The sequence below is a fragment of the Dipodomys spectabilis genome, unplaced genomic scaffold, assembly GCF_019054845.1.
Source record: "Dipodomys spectabilis isolate Male_0828 unplaced genomic scaffold, ASM1905484v1 ptg000039l, whole genome shotgun sequence".
NCBI lineage: Eukaryota > Metazoa > Chordata > Mammalia > Rodentia > Heteromyidae > Dipodomys > Dipodomys spectabilis.
Window position 1 is genome coordinate 4,487,818 of NW_024870716.1, and position 22,070 is coordinate 4,509,887.

General features: G+C 40.1%; 1 protein-coding gene across 5 annotated transcripts in view; it reads left to right on the top strand.

The window, feature by feature from the left end:
* The window catches only part of Nell2 (neural EGFL like 2), a 340,654-nt gene that overhangs the window by 94,768 nt on the left and 223,816 nt on the right, over positions 1 to 22,070 (top strand). For all 5 annotated transcript variants that reach the window (XM_042677765.1, XM_042677763.1, XM_042677762.1 and 2 more), the window contains exons 5-10: positions 4,732 to 4,905; positions 4,997 to 5,093; positions 8,361 to 8,433; positions 8,611 to 8,693; positions 10,049 to 10,177; positions 12,081 to 12,183. In XM_042677765.1, the coding sequence (XP_042533699.1) occupies positions 4,732 to 4,905; positions 4,997 to 5,093; positions 8,361 to 8,433; positions 8,611 to 8,693; positions 10,049 to 10,177; positions 12,081 to 12,183 (659 nt within the window). The remainder of the gene's footprint in view (positions 1 to 4,731; positions 4,906 to 4,996; positions 5,094 to 8,360; positions 8,434 to 8,610; positions 8,694 to 10,048; positions 10,178 to 12,080; positions 12,184 to 22,070) is intronic.

A 22,070-nucleotide genomic window follows, 5' to 3' on the forward strand; every position in this document is an offset into this window, starting at 1 on the left:
CATCCCTTCCCATCCTTCTCCCCGCCCCCCAACCAATCTGTTTTTCTTTCAGTTAGGCAGGAATACTTCACTTGGAGTCCATGAATGGACTTCATTAAGTTTGTGAACCTTTTATACAATTTGTAAGCTATTTTTCTGCACACCTGTGTATATGTTTTCATATCATAACCACTTTCCCCCGTGGGTTTTTCCAAACCTTACAAAGTATTCTGATGAACACTTGGATAAACTAGGGAAGACTCATATTCCTTGAACCTGACACATTGATTTGAACCCTTTCTGTCCCCATCTGTCCCTGATTTCCTCCTACATGCTTTGTCCTGAATTAAAGTAACAATGAGAGAATTTAGCAGGAAGTAAATGCTACACCTCATGTGGCAGCTTAGTTTAATTTGGGCTATCTTTGGAGTGTAGAGCACCTCACTTACCATTAGTGTTTACTCTACCTACTCTTTCTCAATCTTTATTTTAATTAACGAGAGAGATTTAAAAAATTTATCTTTAAGAGTTGCCATTTAACAAGGCAGTTTACAATATATCTTGATCAATGTCACCCCTTTTCAATATTCTCATCCATCCCTCCCCTCCTCACCCCTTCCCTCACTCTTCTTAATTTTGTAGGATGTACATTGTATTCTTGTCTGCAGGTTCTTTGGCAATCATTGTCTAAAACCTTTCGCAAACCGATTATTTTAAAAATACTTAAAATATCCCTAAATCTCCCTTCTCAGTAGGATCAGAGCTCAAAGTGAACTGAGAATTTGTGTTTTGGTAGCCTCGTTATTCAGAGTAATAAATTTATTCCATTTTGCAAGTGGCTATTTTTTTTCTTTTCTGCTATTTTAAGCTCAGTTATGAGTGGTAATATGATGAAGAGTCTGTTGTTGATGCCAGGGCTTCAATCTTGAATTAATCCCATTGCTACTGATCTTCTCCCTGGGTGATTTAATGTTGGCTCCTAGCTATATTATTTATGAAGAAGCTTTATTATCCTTACTGATCTGGCTGTATTCCTCCTACTGCAGCAAAACTTTTCTAGAAATATTCTTAGTAGTTTTGAAATGGACAAACTTCATTTTCACTCAATAATGTATTTATTATTGTAGGTCTCTAAGTTTCAATATTGCTCAGTCTTCTCCAGTACCATTTTGTTAGTCCTTGTAGTGGGGATTTCCTGGTATATCAAGCCAACGAATCATTTAAAGTTTGATTTCCTTTATGCTTTAATATAAGGAAGATCTTGTTCCTTTTATTTTTTTTTTCCCTTCCCTGCCTCTGTCCCCCCATCCCTCCCTCCCTCCCTCCCTCTCTTCCTTCCTTCCTTCCTTCCTTTCCATGCCAGTACTGGAGCTGGAACTCAGGGTTTGGGCACTGTTAAATAACTTTTGCCCAAGGCTAGTGCTCTACCATTTGAGTCACACCTCTATTTCTAGCTTTTTGCTGCTTAATTGGGGATAAGAGTGTCATATGCTTTCTTACACGGTCTGGCTATTAACCTTATTCCTCACATCTTGCCTCCTGAGTAGCTAGGATTATGGGTATGAGCCACCAGTGCTTGGCTGAAAGATGATTTTTTTTAAAAAATCAAGGTAAAATGGTCTGACTCAAGAAACTGAAATATAGACCACTGGATGTATGCAAACAAACCAAGTGGCCATTTTGATGGAATACTATTAGGCAAGATTTGAGCATCATAGTTTAAGTAGATCCTCACGTAAATATTTTCCACCCCGTGATTTGTTGTTTAAGCTAAAACTCACTCAGAACAAAGTGCATGATTATGTCATAGCAAAGATGATTGGTAATGATGACGTGAATGGGGAATGTCTTCTTCGTTAGGACTGCAAAGCAAGCCATGGCTTCCCATCTCTTTCTTCATTTAACTCTAAAAACAATCATATACAGTTTCAACTCTCATTTTTCCCTATTTGATAGGCAAGAAAGGTGAAGTTTAGAGAGAATTTTGAGTTTTCCTTGTCACAGAAAAGTGGAATTAAGATGAAGAACTCTATCATCTCTTACATTTCTGAATTACATTGCTTTGCTGATCACTTAACACTATTAAAGGCAAACAAACCAACCCAAATAGAATATAGATGTGTATATATATGTATATATATAAAATATGTATATATATATATTTTTTTTTTTGATCCGGTTGTGGGCCTTGAACTCTGGGCCTGGGCGCTGTCCCTCAGTTCTTCAGCTCAAGGCTAACGCTCTACCACTTGAGCCACAGCGCCACTTCCAGCTTTTTTATTTTTGCTTATGCGGTGCTGAGGACTCAAACCCAGGGCTTCCAGTATGCAAGGCAAGTGCTCTACCACTGAGCCGCCTTCTCAGCCCTATATATGTTATTTGTATATATGTATATATTCTATTTGGTGCTAGTACTGTGCCTTAAACATAGGGCCTAGGCACTCTTGCTTGCTTGGCTTCTTTCAAGGCTGGCACTCTACTACTTGAACCATAACTCCATGTCGGGCTTTTTTTGTGTTTAATTGGAGATAGTAAAAGACTTGTGTACTTTCCTGTCCAGGCTGGCTTTGAACCCATGATCCTCATATCTCAGCCTCTTGTGTAGCTAGAATTTGAGCCACCAGCAACCAGAAGAATTAATACAGTTTTAATAAAAGATGCCTCAAAATGTATCTTTTTCTTCCTGTTCCTGCATCTTCTTTAGTATCTGAAGTCACAATAGAAGTAGCAAGGCCAGACAGTTTTCCATAGAAAATTAACAAAGCCGCTTAACTCACATTGATTCTGACCCTTTGCTAGCCTTGCTTCTTTTTTTATACTTTGTTTTCTTTGCCATAGCCCACCATTGCAGTGATGTCAGCAGTTTCTACAAGAGTGGATTCATCTCTTGTTTACCTCTAATGCCTATCTGCCAGTTTCTTCACACTTTCACTTAAAAATGTGTTCAATTTGCTTGTCATTTATTGAATTGGTTAAAAGTTAGACATTTTATGAGTGATATGAGATTCCTGGCTGATAATAAAAGGTTACCATTTACTGACTGTAAATTGTGTTTCAAGCCTCTCTCTATGGATGATCACACTGAGTTCTTGTTTGTACAGATGAGGAAACTGAGGCAGTGAGAGGTTTCCCCAGGCCATGGGTAGTCATGCAAGAGACTGAGAGGGATTTCCATAAAGCCTGGATGTAAACCAGGTGTGCCCTTTGAGCTACACTCAGGGGGATTTGCTCTCCACAGTGCACATGACTACTTTTACAGCCAGGTTATAGCTTAATGTACTGAGATGATCTGATCATATTTTTTCTTTATATAGGTTTAAGGCAGCAGAAAAATTCTCTTTTCATGTTGCATGCAACCTTTTTGTCGGATGAGACATGACCTTATTTTTCTCCTCTGATCTTGAGTTATGAAAGAGGTTGTTAAAATGAATGATGCCCTGCCAGTGTTGCCTCTTTCTCTTGAAGCCTGACCTTAAATTAGTTTATATTTCTGCCAATGTGAAGGATATTTGGATAACAAGGGCATAAATTATGATATGGGGTAAATGTTATTTCTGATTCTAGTTACTTCTCAAAGTTATGAATAATAAATCGGAGACATGATAGGTTCAAGTATGACAAATTATCTTCTTGGGATTCAAAAACATGATTTTTAATTCAAAGGTAGTTAATGCTCATTAAAGATAAAAGGGAAAATAAAGGATAATCAGAAGGATGGAATCACAGCTCTTTCACTCTAAGTTATTTTAAAAAATGTCGATGCAGCTGAGCAGCAGTGGCTCAGGCCTGTAATCTTAGCTACTCAGGGGGCTGAGATCTGAGGATCACGGTTCAAAGCCAGCCCGAGCAGGAAAGACTGTGACACTCTTACCTCCGATAATGTGATGGCTCAAGCGGTGGAGCGCTAGCCTTGAGCTGAAGAGCTGAGGGACAGCACCTAGGCCCAGAGTTCCAGCCCCACGATCAATAAAAATAAATAAATAAATAAAAATGTTGATGCATTACAGGCTCATGACTGTAATCCTAGTTCCTTAGGAGGCTGAGATCTAAGGATCATGATTTGAAGCCAGCCTGAGTAGGAAAGTCTGTGAGATTCCTATTTCTAGTTAACCAGCAAAAAGCCAGAATAAGAATAGTGCTCAAGTAGTAGAGCATGAGTAGTAGAGCAAAAAAAAAAAACCAAGGGGGAGCATGTAGGCTCTGAATTCTAACCTCAATTTAGGCACCAAAAGTAAAAAGAAAAAAATTACTTTCTTCTAGCATTTTGATGCATAAAGTATTCTTTTGTCATTAGTAGTTATATCTAACTATCTAACTATAATTTAACACTGATTGCTTTTTTTTTTTTTTTGTTGGTTGGGGCTGGGGCTTGAACTCACAGCTCTACTTCCAGTTTTCTGGTGGTTAATTGGATATAAAAGTCTCATGAACTTTCCTGCCTGGGCTGGCTTTGAACTATGAGCATCAAATCTCTAGGGTTATAGGCATGAGCCACCAGTGCTCGGCATAACTTTAGCTTATAACTCATACATAAAACATAAAAATTGCACCCATTTATGAGGTACCTTGTGATATTCCCATGGGTGTGTGTGTGTACACACATACACTGTGTAATGTGTTAAAGTCTTCCTCTGTGGTCTTGATGATGCAAGGTGCAGCTATACTCAGTGTGAGGAGTGAGACAAGACAGAGGTCACCCCATCATCATTGAACTTTATTTCAGGCCTGTCCCACACTGCTTTTCTCTTGCAGGTACTTGGAGCTGGAAAGCAGTGGCCACCGCAATGAAGTGAGACTGCACTACCGCTCCAGCGGCCACCGGCCCCACACAGAGGTGTTCCCTTATATTCTGGCGGATGACAAGTGGCACAAGTTCTCCTTAGCCATCAGTGCCTCCCATTTGATTTTACACGTCGACTGCAATAAGTGAGTGAAAGGGGCTCCTTCCTGGAGATGGATGTTTCTAGAAAAGGACTTGTCTGCTCACGGTCCTTCTCTGCTGGTTCCCTTTTTGCAGAATTTATGAGCGAGTGGTGGAAAAGCCCTCCACGGACTTGCCTCTGGGCACGACGTTTTGGTTGGGGCAGAGGAATAACGCTCATGGATATTTTAAGGTATCGCTTGGAGAGAGTCTGAAAATGAAGTATAAATGCAAATGCTTTTGATGGACTTAGAGAAGTATCTTGCACTCTCTGTGGCGTGGAAAAATTCAGTTTGTAAATTTGTAACTAGTTTTGCTTGCTCTCTATTTCTCTTTGTCGATACTGATATTTATGAGGCCAAATAACTCCTCCAGTGAGTGGGTTTGATCTTTAAACATCCCAATCACAGCCTAGTGGGACAATTACCATGACATTCTTGAGATTAAGCATGCCAAGTAATAACAATCTAAATGTTAACATAGAAATACACTCTTCATCACCAAAATATAACCTTTAGTGATTGATTTATAGGGACGTTAATAACTGAGGATTTGAAACTTTTCAATATTAATTTTTTTCATAGTTTCATTGTACTCCAAAAATTGGAAAAAGATAAACATTTGGATGAACCACTCCCCATGACAAACGCTCACAATTTCCTTGTATACTTAGAAACCGTCACAGAAATTCCTCACTGAGGAAGATCAAAGGGCATCTGTTTAACTTTCCAGTTTGAAGGACAAGCAAGTAAAGTCCAGAAGTTTGCTATGTGCAGGCCCCCACTGGCTGCAGCACTGTCTGTAGGAGTGGCTCCGCAAATAGCTCTTTAGTCAGAGAATGCTAGTGGATCTCTGATTCATGCATTTCATGGGAGAGTAGGCAGTCAGTTTAAACCTGTGTTTTAAGTGAACCTTGCAATTTTACCAAGGTACTTTACAACTTACTTAAATGTCATTTCATTGAAACCAGTGCTTTCTTTTTGTGTGTGTGCGTGTACTGGAAGGCTTGAAGTCATGATCTGGATGCTGTCCCTGAGCTTTTTTGCTCAAGTCTACTACTCTACCACTTGAGCTACAGCTCCACTTCTGGCTCTTTGGTTGTTAACCGGAGAGAAGAGTTTTTACAGATTTTCCTGCCGGGGTTGCCTTTGAACTGGGGGATCCTCAGCTCTCCCCCTCCTGAGTAGCCAGAATTACTGGCATGAGCTATCGGCACCCAGGAACCAAGTGCTTTAAGTATATGATTCCACCAAATACCTAGGCTTGCTAGTATTAATTGCTAACATGTATTAATGACTCCTAGTATTAATGACTAATTATTAATGTAGGGTTCCTTTCTCCTCCTATACATATGCATCACCATGTTCAGAGAGTAATTTTCTCAAATCCAGGCAGGTAGTAAGTGAATAGCTGATTCCGTGGGTATAAATCTTAAATAGCCCCATGTTCTCTTTCCATAGAAGAAATGGCCAGGGGTGCTGTGACTTCCACATTGTCCTCTGTTTAATTGTGATCGTATTTCCCATGGACCCCAAGGCAAGCCTTCAAAGTCAGCATCAAGCTTGTGTCTATGTCTAGGGGCCATCATCTTTACTGTAAGCTGGGAGTACTAGGCACAGATTCTATATACAAGTGTGCCAGGTATTCTTGTTTTCGTGTTGCTGCTTTCAAGTGTCAGGATTTTATATTCAAGTTACCTCTTCATTTCAAACACATCTAGTAATTGCCATACTGTATGCACAAATATTTTTTTTTTTGGGGTCTGGTTGTGGGGCCTGAACTCTGGGCCTGGGCGCTGTCTCTCAGCTCTTCAGCTCAAGGCTAGCACTCTACCACCTGAGCCACAGCGCCACTTCTGGCTTTTTTCTTTTTGCTTATGTGGTGTACGCACAAATATTTGTTGACACATGCTGTTAAATCAGATTTAGCATGTAGAAGACCTACCAGTATTTGGCTAGTGCATTTTTATCAGTAAATTCAAATTTGTCTTCCTAGCACGTTGATATAGGTCACTCCTGTTAGATATTCTGTTTGTATTTTTTTTCAGAGAAAAAGTGGAATCTCAATTAAAGAAATATCACTTCAAGAAAGTACATGTTCTCAGTAAAAAAGCACTTGCCTGGCAAGTGCAAGGCCCTGAGTTCAGTCCTCAGCTCTGCAAAACAATTAAATCAAGTTAAATGTAAAAATTAAGAGAAAAGAAAGTATATAAAATTGATGAGGGAAGAAGGGGTTTGGTATATGAGTGTGCCTGAGAGTGCTTTGCTTTAAAAGACCAGCAAGCTGCAAGCTAGGTACACCTTAATGGCTGAGGTTACATGCAAGTTTTGCTTATAAACACATGAAGTCTTCTGTGGGTCGTTGCAGCTGACATTACAAAAATGTTAGCCAGGTGTCCATGGGTCGTGCTTGCAATTTTAACTACTCAGGAGGCTGAGATCTGAGAATCGCCAGTTTAAAGCCAGCCAGGACAGGAAAGTCTGAGACTCTTAACCCCAATTAACCACCAAAAAGCCAGAAGTGGAGGTTTACCTCAAGTGAAAAAGCCTAGATTGAATAAAGCTCAGGGAAATGCTCAGGCTTTGAGTTCGAGCCACAATACCAACACAAACACACACACACACACACACACACACACACACACACACACACACACACACACACACACACACACACACACACATGTTAAATTTTCTGTATTCTCTGAGCTCATCACTCATACTACTGCTGTTGAATAAATCTGTTGTCTTTCTTGAATTGACAAAATAGTTTTAAATAATCTCACTGAAAAATAAGAATTATTCAAGTAAGCCTTGCTTTCATGATTCAGTTTTTCTATCCCTTTCTTTTTTTTGGGGAAGGGGGGAAGTTGTCCGGTCGTGGGGCCTGAACTCTGGGCCTGGGCGCTGTCCCTCAGCTCTTCAGCTCAAGGATAGCACTCTACCACTTGAGCCACAGCGCCACTTCTGGCTTTTTTCTTTTTGCTTATGTGGTGCTGAGGAATTGAACCCAGGGCCTCATGCATGCAAGGCAAGCGCTCTACCACTGAGCCACCTTCCCAGCCCCTATCCCTTTCTTTTTAACCATTAGTTAAGTTAAAATTGGTTGCAGTTCCTGCTGAAAGCCAAAAGTAATTTTCAGGTTCATTCTTAAAGGTCATTTTCAAGCCCTACTTCTGTGACTAGCTGAAATTAACTTCTCAAAATAACAGGACTATGGCCACTTAATTATATCTTGACATTTAATCTTAAAGCTAAAAATATTATCAGTAAGAGATGACATGGGTAATCATCTGTTTTGCCAGATGAATTTTCTTCCCTTGGTTTGAAGTAGAAGTAATATATTCAACAAGATTCCATACTCAGGGATTTTGGTAGGTCTACCTTTTGCAAATCTGACTGTGGAATGTAATTTGGTTAAATGAAGAGTATATCTTCTAAATTTTATTTTTCATGTGCAGGGTATAATGCAAGATGTGCAATTGCTTGTCATGCCCCAAGGATTCATTGTTCAGTGCCCAGATCTTAACCGCAGTAAGTCTATTAGTACTTGCTCTATGTGCTGTGATAAAGCGTGTGCTTCTTGCTTAATTTTGTTGAGAATATCAGTTTGAAATTGGAGTTCACCCGGAAGGATATGTCAGCATAGACTTAATCTCCCTGACCCCCTTATAAATACAATGTGATGAATGTTGTGTTTGTTAATTCCAGCCTGTCCGACTTGCAATGACTTCCATGGACTTGTGCAGAAAATCATGGAGCTGCAGGATATATTAGCCAAAACATCAGCAAAGGTAAGCTCCTCAGAAATGCGATGAGAAAACTCAAACATCCTTGTGATCCTAATAGTTCTTTTTGTTTTTAAAAAATATAATTTCTTTTGTGCCTGTGCTGAAGCTTGAACTCAGGGCCCAGATGCTGTTTTCTCAGCTTTTTGACTGAAGGCTATCTGCCCCTTGAGCCACAACTTCACTTTTGGCTTTTTGCTAGTTCATCGGAGATACGAGTCTTATGAACTTTCATGCCTTCATTTTGAACCAGCCTCCTGTGTCACTTGGATTGCAGGTGTGAGCCACTGGTCCCCAGCTCCTTAATAGTTACTGTGAAGCAATTGACTTTCACCTTGGAGACATCCTATACCATAGTGTTTACTAAGACAGAATCGAATTCTTTGTTCAAGGAAAAGACATAAATATTCAAGCCCTAGCCCTATGTGCAACAAATGACTCGGTAAATCAGGAATGAAGCAGATTACCTGCTTTATACACTGCTTCTTACAACAAGAGTTAGTGTTTAGTTTAATTTATATTATTTGTTTCTGTTTAGTTGTTGATTATGAGCGCAGAGGTCACAAGACAGTGAAAATAACATGGGCATAATAATTGTGTCTAGAAACTTCTTCCACATGTGATTTCCAACAGTATGTCCTAGTCTGAGATTTGCTCACAGATATTTTAAGCATATATCAAGAGTAGTAGCAATTTCACCAGATTTTTAATTCTGCATAATATAGATTACCTTCTGGTTCTTTTATATAGTTCATGATTTGTTACTTATGCCATATAAATCTTAAATGTTACTTTATTTCACATGAGGGAGCATATCAATTAAGCATTTTTGTATTATCTTTCAGTAGTTGTACAAAAGGTTTCAATTCCACGAAGCAATGTGGGAGTACAATGCATCTTGATCAATGTCACCCCTCATTGTTTTTCCCCAATATATTTTAAGTGACAACTGCTCTTCTGCCTCGTGGGCGATCATTTTGAACTAGCCTTCCATTTGTGTTCTATATATTAGGATTTTTGTTTCAGAGGCAGGGAGAAAACTTTTTCACAAAAAGATGAAGGAAAATTCTTTTTTAAACAGAGGTTTGAATTTATTCCTAACAAGTGGTTGATGGCTATAACCCTCAGTAATTGCTTTATAAATTACGATTTCTGTTTTAGAGGCAAATTTTTCACAAAAAGGGGAGATATCCTTTAATAATAATAAAAAAAAGTAAGAGGTTTAAATTTCTTCATAGCAAGTGGTTGATGGGTACAGCCATATCATGTAAAAAAAACAAACCGAGCTGCCCGCTAGAACATTTTTCCGTTTCTGTGGAGCTGTGATGGCGAACTATGTAAACCCTTCTTTTGTGCCCCAGCTGTCTCGAGCTGAACAGCGAATGAATAGACTGGATCAGTGCTATTGTGAGAGGACTTGTACCATGAAAGGAACCACCTACCGAGAATTCCAGTCCTGGACAGACGGCTGCAAGAACTGCACTTGCCTGGTATGGCTTCCATTTGTGTTCAGACCAAAAGAACTCAGATGCGCCCCTACTCTTTAAAAATTTATTAAAACAATGTCATCATGAAAATTTTAAGACTCATTTCCTCTAGACACAATGCTAAAGTGCCAGCCAACCTGGTCACATCTAAAGAACTGTGTATTGCATTATTAAAAACACTTTCGAGCTGTTAAAGATGATTATGGCTTTGAAATGCTATAAAGTTAAGTTTATTGGTACACACAGAAAGTTAGCAATTCAAATTAAGTTAGTATTGTGAATCCCAAAGGATTCTTTCTTTCAGCCCTTAACATTTGAAGGGATTTCCCTCTCATGTTTATATTAATGCATTTCAATGAGATGTGTGGAATTAATTATACACAACATTCACTATTGTGTCCATATTGAGCAATATACACAAGTATTCAAATAAGTAAAATAATCTCAAGTAGTTTTCTAACACAATTGGAATATATACCGTGCCCTTTAAACAAATAGGACTTTTAATTAACAAAGGAGAATATTTTAGTGCATTATTTTTGCAAAACTGGATTCATTTTCAAGAAAGTTCAAAAAGAGACTGATTTTAGCTTTTAAATTCTTCATAAACTCACCTGGTATAATGCTGGCTTTCTATAAAGAAGTCAGAGATCTAGGTGAATTAGCCTTTTAAAAAAAATGAAGGAAGTAAAAACCAGGTGCCCGTAATTCTAGCTACCCGGGAGGCTGAGGATTATAGTTCAAAGCCCATTTTGGAGAGGGAAGTTCATGAATGACTCTTAGCTAACTAGCAAAAAAAACCCTGGAGGTGGAGCTGTGGCTCAAATGGTAGAGCATCAGCCTAGAGCAAAACATGCTAAGGCAGAGTGCTCTGAGTTCAAGCCCTGGTACTGGCAACCACATGCCCCCTGCTCCCCCCAAATTAAGAAAGTAATGCATTTCTACCCAAATTACAGCACTTTACATATATAGTAAAGCCTTCCCAAGATTAGTAAATAGGTACCAAAAATCGAATTGAGGGAAATACAGGGTGTGCTGTAGGTGTCAATATGAATGGGAAGCTTGAGTGGCCAGCTGCCTGGGAGTTCCAGAGGACCCTTAAGGATTCAGTTCCTGTAGGTCTGCCTGCAACGTGGGAATTATCATCACTGCCTTGCCTGGTGGGGACCCTGAGCAAGCTTAAATATCCATGGGATGACTATCATCTTGAGCCTGGGACTTCCAGGACAGCAGCAGCCATTCCAGATACGTCCTCATTGGTTGCTGCTTACTTTTTATTTTTATTTTTATCTTTTTGTTGGTTGTAGGCCTGGGTGCTGTCCTTTAAGCTCTTCAGCTCAAGGCGAGCGCTCTATCACTTGAGCCACAGCTCCACTTCTGGTTTTCTGGTAGTTTATTGGAGAGAAGAGTCTCACAGACCTTCCTGCCTGGGCTGGCTTTGAACCATGATCCTCAGGTCTCAGCCTCCTAAGGAGCTAGGATTACAGGCCTGAGCCACTGGTGCCCTGCTTGGTTTGATGCTTATTATGTGAGTTGTCCAGGCACAGTTGGGTGCTCTAGGGCTATCCTGAATCTTTCAATTCCTTGTCCTCTTTCAATTCCTTGTCCAATGGCCTTCTTCCCTCCACCCATGTCTGTGTCTGCTTCCCATAGCAGGCGAGGACCGCGGCTTAGTTAGGATCCGTTGTGGGACAGAAGATGGGAACCAATCACCAGACTCTATGGTAGAACTCAATTTGTATTATCCTGGGTCTCCATGCTAGGAGTAATGCTGTAAAATAAAGAATCACGGGATTTACGGCATTTTATGTGAAGAGTTCAAAATGTAAGAGGTGCAGTTAAAATTCCCCCCCAAACCATTAGATTCCCACTTGAACAGTTCTTCAACTATCGCTTGCTCTTTCAGAACGGAACCATCCAGTGTGAAACTCTGGTGTGCCCGGCTCCGGACTGTCCGCCCAAGTCGGCTCTTGCCTACGTGGATGGCAAGTGCTGTAAGGAATGCAAATGTGAGCATAACTCGAATGATGAACATAAAGCTCTGCATGTAGAAATACTTAACCCATTAATTTTGGCAAGCTAAATAGCTTTCAGACATGATAGAAAGGAAAAAAAATGTATATTTTTGTTTTATCTGGGTCTGGCGGCTCATAGGCTACTTAGGAGGTCGAAGGCCAGCCTAGGGAAAAAGTTATCAAGATCCCAAACAGGCTGAGCATGGTAGTACATGTCTGTAATCCCAGCTACTTGATATGGAAGCAGAGGCAGGAAGGTCATGGTATGAAGTCAACGCTGGCAAAAGCCCAAGTGCTTTTCTGCAAAACAAACTAAAAAACCAAAAAGGCCTAGGGACTCAAATGGTTGAGCTCAAGTGAGAGGTCCTGAGTTTAAACCTCAGTATTAATGAACTCAGGACCTAGGTGCTATCCTTGAGGTTTTTTTGCTCAAGGGTATTGCTCTATCACTTTGAGCCACAGCACCACTTCTGGTTTTCTGGGGGTTAATTGGAGTCAAGAGTCTCATGCACTGAACTGGCTTTGACCCAAGATCCTCAGATCTCAGGCTCCTGAGTAGCTGAGATTACAGATGTGGATTACAGCAGTTCTTTTACATATTAAAATGTTTTTTCCCCTTGTTTTTTTTAGCAGGACATTTTTTTTCTTTTGTCAGCAGAATCTATTCTGTGTAGTGATGCTACTTGAAGAAACTTACTGAAAGTCATTTTTCCTATTGCATAATAGAAATATCAAGTACCGAGAGGAGTCAACATGTAACCACTGTATTAGAGAAATCCGTGATAATAGATACCTTCATTAGTAGCTGATAGACTCTTAAATTGCATGAGTAACTCAGGTCCACATTACCTAAGGGGTCATTTTGTGTTTATCGGGTCAGAACCTTGATCCAAAGAAAATCACTGGTCCTTGTCTATGGGGTGAGGAGGAGGCTTTTCTACCTATGACCTCAAATTGTGTGTATAGTTCACTTCTGGTGTCAGAAAACACTCTTAGAATCACGCTCCTATGCCATTCATTCAGTAGCAGAAAACAGTTCATTCCTGAGACTTAGACTTCAAAACATACCACTTAATGGGGCACCGGTGGCTCATGCCTGAAGCCCTAGCTAATCAGGTGGCTGAGATCTGAAGATCCCTGTTGGAAGCCAGCTTAGGTAGGAAAGTCCATGAGATTCTTATCTCCAATTAATTACCAGGAAGTTGAAAGTAGAGTTCTGGCTCAAGTGGTAGAGCACTAGCTTTGAATGAAAAAGCTACGAAACACCACCCAGGTCCTGAGTTCAAGTCCTAGTACTGGCACAAAAGAAAAAAAAAGACTTCACTTAAATCCATGTTATAAAAGGGTCCTTTCAGCCGGGTGTTGCTTCTCAGGAAGCTGAGTTCTGAGGATTGCGGTTCAAAGACAGCCCAGGCAGGAAAGTCTGTGAGACTCTTCTCTCCAATTAACCACCATAAAACCAGAAGTGGTACTGTGACTAAGTGGTAGAGTGCAACCCTTGATCTGAAGAGCTGAGGGACAGTGCCCAGACCTAGAGTTCAAGCCCTATGACCACCACCACCACCACCACCACCACCACCACCACCGCCACTACCAGAAAAGAAAATAAAAGGAAAAAAAGGTCCCTTCAACTTTTTACTCATTTTAGTCAAAGGAGACAGTAAGAACACTGAGCTGTTATCAGGCTTGCAGAATATGTAGAGCACGTGTACGTATGCATGTATTCATATGGACAGAACCATAAAGATAGGGAGGAGAGGTAAGAGAAAATGACAAAGGCAGAGGTGCACTGGAGGGGTGAGAGGGAGGAACAGGATGCCGACAGGTGCTCTGCTGGGGGTCAGGTTCGCCTCACCCCTTGGTGCCTGCACACTGAAGTGTAGCAACAGTGTGTGCATGCATGTGTGTTACCACTGCTGAGCGTGCCAAGTCATCGGAGGAAACTCAGGAAGTGGCTTCAGAGTCCATTGATTTGACTCCCTCAGGAACTCATTTATATTTAATTCTCTTAGGCTTTACACTGAAGCCAATCCATTTCAGGAAAGTATATTAGCTTAAGTCAAATAGACTCTGGGAAATAGGAAATGTGAAAACAATGGGTTTTGCACATTGCTAGTTAATTTCTTGGGTGAGAAATAGGCAAGGTTTTTTTTACTTGGACTTTGCTTAATAACTGGAAACTTACGGTGATGATCTGTAGTTTTCTTTGTAGGTGTTTGCAGTAGGAGGCAGGAGAAATATATTTAGGTCCCATATTCATAATAAAATAGGAAGTCCTTTTTTTTTTGTCTTAAACTCTGTTTTTGTGGCTGTTTTTGTGTGGTTTATTTATGTATTTATTTGGTGCCAACACTGGAACTTGAACTCAGGGCCCGTGCACCTGTCCCTTAGCTTTTTTTTTTTTTTTTTTTTTTTTAACTCAAGGCTGGCATTCTGTTCATTTGAACCACAGCTCTCCTTCTGGCTTTTTGGTGTTAACTAGAGATAAGAGTCTCATGGACTTTCCTGCCTGTGCTGGCTTTGAATCAGGATCCTCAAATCTCAGCCTCCCGAGTAGCTAGGATTACAGGTGTGAGCCACCAACTCCTAGTTTCTTTTAACTTCTTTTATCTTCTCCCTCCTTTATTCTGGTGAGTAAGATGTATTTACATAAGTGATTGCAATGTATTTAGACACAGGCTGGGGAAATAGTGAACTGTCAGGAGTGATAGATGCATTTGTCACCAGGGGTGGATTTCAGTTCTGATTTTTCTGGGTCTCTCACTTACCAATTGTAAGCTGCCACTGAAATCATACTAATACTTGAAATCTCCCCAACAAGCCTGCACACAGATTTAACGAAATGGTAAAATATTTCGAGACTCATTAATGCAGAATGTTCCTAGACTTGGACGTTGATGATGGGAAACTGTGTTTGCTTCATACAAAATAGTGAAAGCTTGATTAATATGTAAGCAAACCATAACATTACTGGCAATAAGAGCCAAACTCATGCATTTGACTGTCTCATTTTATGTGGCTAAGAAGTAATAAAGATGGAGCGTGTTGGTTGTTCTGTGCATGTCCAAGTATGTCAGATAAGGTGCCATGGGAAATAGTAGGTGTATGAATGTTTGGTTATTTTAATGATTTGTTTGGAAATTCTAGATCTCCCTTCCTCCCTTCCTCCTTTCTTTCCTTCCTTCCTTCCTGAGGCAGGGTCTCACTGTAGAGCCCAAGCTGTTCTCAAATTCACTAGGTTCCCCAAGCTGATCTTGAACTCGTGACTCTCTTGCCTCAACATTCAGAATGCTGGGACTGTAGATTTGTGCCACTGTGCCCTCGAGCTTCTAGAGCTGAGAAACCTATCATCTGACAATTCAGTGTTATGGTGCCACATTTAAAGTGAACAAAACAAGTAAACGTCACCAGCCAGCTTTTGGTGTTTCTTAAGTCATGCTTTTAGGCCTCTTCATCAGTTCTCTTTGCCCCATTTTGTGCCAACTGTTTTGTAGCTAGTAGCTTCAACTTCAGCCTTGATCTGCAAATAAATACCAGTGAACAGCAAGGAGTGTGTTATTCTGGAAAAGAGTCACTAAGAACTAAGCTTGTCCCCTTTGTTTATGTGAATATTCATAATCTGTTGGCCTGAAGTAGAGTATTTCTTGCCTCTTCCTCGGAGTTGGGTTAAACGGAGAGGATCAAATATGAGGTCAGGAATGCAAAGGGCAAATTAAAGAATGGTACTCCTGATTCAAGTGAAGTCCTCTCACTTCTGCATGCTAGAAGGCCCATCCTGTGGTCTCAGTCTCTACAAGTGTACAGGTTAGGCACCTACTTGTCTTCCTAGTAAGAGCATTGTGGGACTTGTCCAGCACATAATTGGTGAGAGTTCCCAGCAGAGTTCTCTCTGGAAGTGCTGGGCTTTGTCCTCTTGTATCCTTCTTTAAAAACTATCTGCCAAACCAGGCACTGATGCCTGAGACCTATAATCTTAGCTACTCAGGAGGCTGAGATCTGAGAGTGAGGTTTGAATTCAGTCAAGGCAGATAAATCTGAGAGAGTCTTATCTCCAGCTAACCAGCAAGAAAACAGAAGTGTTGCTGTAGCTCTAGTGGTAGTACATCAGACTTGAGTGAAAAAGCCAAGCAAACTTGCAAGGTCATGAGTTCTGGCTTCTCCTACAGATAATCTAGGTCATCGATTTGTATTGACTGACAGCTAAGCTCACTGAAGCTGTTCTTTATCCCAGCAAAGAATTGTGAGTTAACCAGCATTTCATGTGTTACTATTGTTTTCTCCTGCTAGCCACTGGCTTCACATTCTCTATTTCACTCTTAGGCTCTTCAGCTAGTAAACACTACAGGATTCAGTGGCACAATTTCAAGATGACCTCAGAAATTGTGAAGTATCAATATTGTTAGTGACTTTAAATCTGAAATGGAAGGAGGTCAAAACAATTATATAAAACTTGACCTATGCTAAAAACACAAAGTATTTCTATAAATAATGGGATAAGTTCTAGGACACAGAAAATTACTGAATGTCCCAGAAATTAGGGGACATTTGGAAATATTCAGTGTTTTGACTTATTTTATTTCAGTGGATGGTAGATTCAGGCTTGTCTTCAGGCTCTCCTTAACAGAAAAAGGTGCTTTTGAAAATAGGAAGTCTGAGAAGCAAATTTGATGGATGCTAGAATTTTTTTTTTCTTTAGCAGAAAAGACTGTTTAGAAAAAGTGCAGATTTCCCCTCTGTTACTAGAGAGAAGAGATAGAAATGTTATTGTCAAAATTGGCTGGTGCTTTTTTTATTTTTGGTCAGTCGCAGGGCTTGAACTCTGGGCTTGGGCACTATCCCTCAACTCTTCAGCTCAAGGTGAGCACTCTACCACTTGAGCCACAGTGCCACTTCTGGTTTTCTAGTAGTTTACTGGAAATAAGAGTTGGGAAGGTGGCTCAGTGGTAGAGTGCTTGCCTTGCATGCATGAGGCCCTGGGTTCGATTCCTCAGCACCACATAAGCAGAGAAAAAGAAAAGCCGGCAGTGGCGCTGTGGCTCAAGTGGTAGAGCGCTAACCTTGAGCTGAAGAGCTGAATGACAGCGCCCAGGCCCAGAGTTCAGGCCCCACAACTGGACCCCAAAAAAAAGAGTCTCACGGACTTTCCTGCCTGAGCTGGCTTTGAACCGTGATCCTCAGATCTCAGCCTCCTGAGTAGCTAGGATTACAGGTGTGAGCCACTGGCTCCTGGCTTTGGCTGGTGCTTTTCTATCAGCAGTGGTTAAAGTGGTGTCTCTCAGAGAACCTAGGTTTATATGAATAAATTAAAACCATCATTGTTTTCATTGAACAAAATTAGTGCTTCGGTACAGAATAGATTGCATTTTAATATGTTCTGTGCTGATGAGACATAAGATCATTTTAATCTTAATTTAAGAAGCTTTCTTAGTTAAGATTAAATAGAGGTGCTATACTATGTTTGCATCCTGAGTAGTTATGTCTGTAGGTCGCAAGTCAGATCGCATGGGCTTGAATTCTGCCTCCACATCTCACTTAGCTGTACATTTTTGGTCAAATCACTTAACCACTCATAGCCTCAAGTTTCTCATCAATCATGATCTACTTCTTAGAGTTTGTGTAGGTACTGAAGAAATAATATATGCAAAGTACTGAGAATGATGTTAGCTATCCTGTTTGTTCTTATTTAAAAATCATTCATGTTTTTATTGATTAAAAAAAAAACAAATGCAAGGAAAACAATCTCATTGGACCCTAGAGCTTAATGTTACAATAAAAGCTTGAAGGATCTTGGAAATTACCATTTGCTTTGAGGAGACTTACCTCCTCAAAGGTCTCTTTACCTCCCCGAAAGGATAATGAAGCTGGGGTATTGAGTATTCTTAATTCCAACAGTTTGTAATGGAAGGCAATTTTATTTTCTGTCATTGTTCAGACACATGATATTCCCTTCGCCAAGACCATTCTCTTCTTCAACCTTGTGGGTATGGCTGAGTGTTGGTGGCTCACACCTTTAACACTAGCTACTCATGAAGCTGAGATCTGAGGATCATGGTTTGAAGCTAGGCCAGGCAAAAATGTCCATGAGACTCTTTTCTCCTGTTAATCAGCAAAATGCTGGAAGTGGAGCTGTGGCTTAAGATCAAAGAATGGGCTCAAGGGACAGTATTCAGGCTCTAAGTCCCAGCACCCACACTAAACAACAACAACAACAAAAATAAAAAAATGAATGTGGGTATGCAATGTTGGTCAGGGTTGGTACTCAGAACTAGATCTTTATGTGTTAGGTATATTTCTGTGCCTTTGGCTGCTTTACCTAAGAGTCCTGTTTGTGAGATCCATGCAGACACAGATCTTTCCTATGCACAGCAGTTGCACTTACTGCTAGGTGTTCTCTTTGGTTAAGATTACACATTTCAGGGGCTGGGTAGGTGGCTCAGTGGTAGAGTGCTTGCCTTGCATGCATGAGGCCCTGGGTCCGATTCCTCAGCACCACATTAACAGAAAAATCCAGAAGTAGCACTGTGGCTCAAGTGGTAGAGTGCTAGCCTTCAGCTGAAGAACTGAGGGACAGTGCCCAGGCCCAGAGTTGAAGCCTCACGACTGACAAACAAACAAACAAACAAACAAAACTAAAACAAAGATTACAAGTTTCAATGGATTGTTGAAGGGCAATAAACTGATTCTTACATTTTGGCTATTTGAATAGTCTTTATACAAACATCCCCTATGTGGCTTTTGGACTTACATATGCATGTATTTCTGAGGAGATGGTTTGGTTTATAGAATAAAGCATTATTAATCTCTAGAAAAACTATTTTCGTCAGTTTTCCAATGTGGCTATGTTAGATTCTTATCTCACCATCAATTTATGAACATTGCATCTTTTTCACACCCACCCTTGGCACTATTGGCCTTTTTAATTTTAGCTACTCATATAAATGATGTTAGTACATAACATTGTATTATAGATGAAGTTTGTAGTTCACAGATGATTAATTAAGATAGCACCTTTTTTATGTACAATCTTGCATCACTTAATGAGAAATGCATTGGTAGGTGATTTTATCCTTGGCTGAACATCACAAGATTGAGCTGATTTGTGCATGTCTAAATGGCTTAGGCTACTACAGAGCTAGTCTGTGTGATGTGCAAATAGATACACAAATACTAGATAGCCTACAGGTTTAGGCTCTGTGACATGTAAATATGCAAATATTGCTACTCGATAGGCAAAAATATGCCTAGTGTTCTGGAGCTCAGGTGGTCAAAATAAGCTAAGATTCAGTCAGGTACACAAGAAGACGATGCAATCAGAGATGAGCTGACTGATTGGTATGAGACTGCTGCTTGTATAGCAGGGCATACTATTTTACAGTAAGTTTTTTTTTTCTTTTTTCTTTTTTTTTTAGTGTTCATACTGGGGCTTTTATTTAGGGCCCGGGTTCTGTCCTACGGCATTTTGCTCAAGGCTAACACTCTACTTCTTGAGCCATAGCTCCACTTCTGGCTTATTGAGGGTTAATTGGAGCTAAGAGTCTCATGGACTTTCCTGCCTGGGCTGTCTCTGATTTGAAATTCTCAGCTCTCAGCCTCATAAATAACTAGGATAACAAGCATGTGCCACTGGTGCCCAACCTTTTTGTCTTTAAAATAAATAGGAAACAAAATACTCTAAACTGATAAAATATAGTACATACATAAGCCAAACATCATTATCAAGTATTAGATACCTGTACAGATGATCTATATTACTGTTTATATAGATTTGAGTCCTGCATTGCACCACACCATTGTGACAGCTCCAGCCTCATGGAGTGAGAGGAACTTAGCCCTTGCAATATTAGGAGATAACCTTTATATGTGTGTGCTGTCATGACTTGAATGACATGTAGTTCCTACAAGATTAGGGGACTACTTCTATATGTGTGTGTTGTCAATGACTTCAGTGCCATGTCTGTATTTATGGGCTACTCTCAAAGTGTTTTCATATGTACTCTTTTTTCAAAGAGCAGTTTTCTTGCTCCTAACAGGAGATGGTAGCTTGTGAGGTATAATTCTTTTCTTTGCACATTAGTATGGATGATCCTGTCCCTTTAAAATGAATAGCAAAATGGGATGGGCATGAAATGACTGTTTGTTGTTGTTGTTTTTTTTTTAAAGTAGGAAAGCATGAAAAATCTAATAAAACTGGAGACTTTAGAACAACAACCAGTGGATATAATTCACCAGCAACCCCTTTGTTCATTTTGTGTGCATATTTGCATGCCAATACTGAGGGCTTGAAGTCAGGGCGTGGGCACTACCCCTTGGCTTATTTGCTCAAGGCTGGCACTCTACCACTTGAGCCATAGCTCCATTTCCAGGTTGTTGGTGGTTAACTGGAGAAGAGTGTCGCAGACTTTCTTGCCTAGGTTACTCTCAGCCCTCCTGAGTAGCTAGTATTTACAAGCCTGAGCCAGTGGGTTGTCTGGCTCATCTCTTTGTTCTTAATAAAAAGGAGGAAACATACTTTCTATAATTTGTTTAGCTCATGTTCAAATAGAAAGCAATTTTGGAGCAAAATACCCAATAAATATAACTGTCGCTATAGTAATGCCTGAAGCAGGAGCGTGTGCATGGTTCTAAGGGTCTCATGGGTGAACACAAGTATAAATTAATTGACATGATAGAGACACAAAGGATAGATGACCAGAATGCCAGGACTGAGAGGGGAGCTATGTAGTTATGACAGAGCTAGAAATGGAAGAAGCTTCTGTTTTCCGGCATGCCAGAAGGAATAGTTTTTTTGACTTTTCCTTAAAACTCTGTGTGTCATCATGTCCTAGCCAAGAGCTGAATGAACTAAAATCTAATGGTATCACTATATATCACATGTTCAGCTGGCTCCTGGATTCAGTCTTTTCTCACTAAAGTTAATTTACTGTAGTATTTAAGATAATATAGAATAAGGAAGTGGGACTGTGGCTCAGGGGGTAGAATGACAGCCTTCAGTGAGAAAGCCAAGCAAGAACATGAGGCCCTGGATTCAAGCTCCAATACTGGCATAAATAAGATTAATATGGAATAACTCAGAAGAATTAGAACGTTTCTCTAATTCTGTATCTATTTGTAAAAAATGGACAAGATACCATTATCATATCTTCATTAAGATAATGAGCTTATGCTGGGGTATATTTTCACAAAGAACAAATAGCTGTTTTGGGTTTTTTTTTGTTTTTTTTTTGTCAGTCCTGGGGCTTGAACTTAGGGCCTGGGCACTGTCTCTGAGCTTCTTTGGCTCAAGACTAATACTCTACCACTTGAGCCATAGTGCCACTTCCTGCCTTTTCTGTTTGTGTGGTGCTGAGGAATCAAACCCAGGGCTTCATGCATGCAAGGCAAGCACTCTACCACTGAGCCACCTTCTCAGCCCCAAATAGCTGTTTTATTAGCTGTTTCATCAAGATAATCTTGTAGGCTCCACAAATATTATCGCCAATGTTATGCTGATATTTTTTCATAAACTCTTTAAAAATATTTTGCATACTGCTACTCCTTAAGTATTATATAAATGGATAAATGACCCAAGTCAGTGGGAAAGTAATGAACTGGCAATGTATTAACAAATAAGAATAATCATAATTAACACTGAAGCCTTCAGATTAATGACTATGAGACACCACATGACACATTTTAATGATCTTCAGACAAATATAAATCTCCTGTTAATTAACAGAGCTGGGACATGGAGAAACGACAGTATCCAGTCGCGGGGTGGTAACAGTGTTGCACGGATGGCACTGCGCATGTGTGCTAGTTTCAGGAGTGTCTGTTGCTTCATTCTGTCATTGTTTTTTTAATGTTTTAATTAAAAACAGTGCACATTGTGATAAATATTCAAA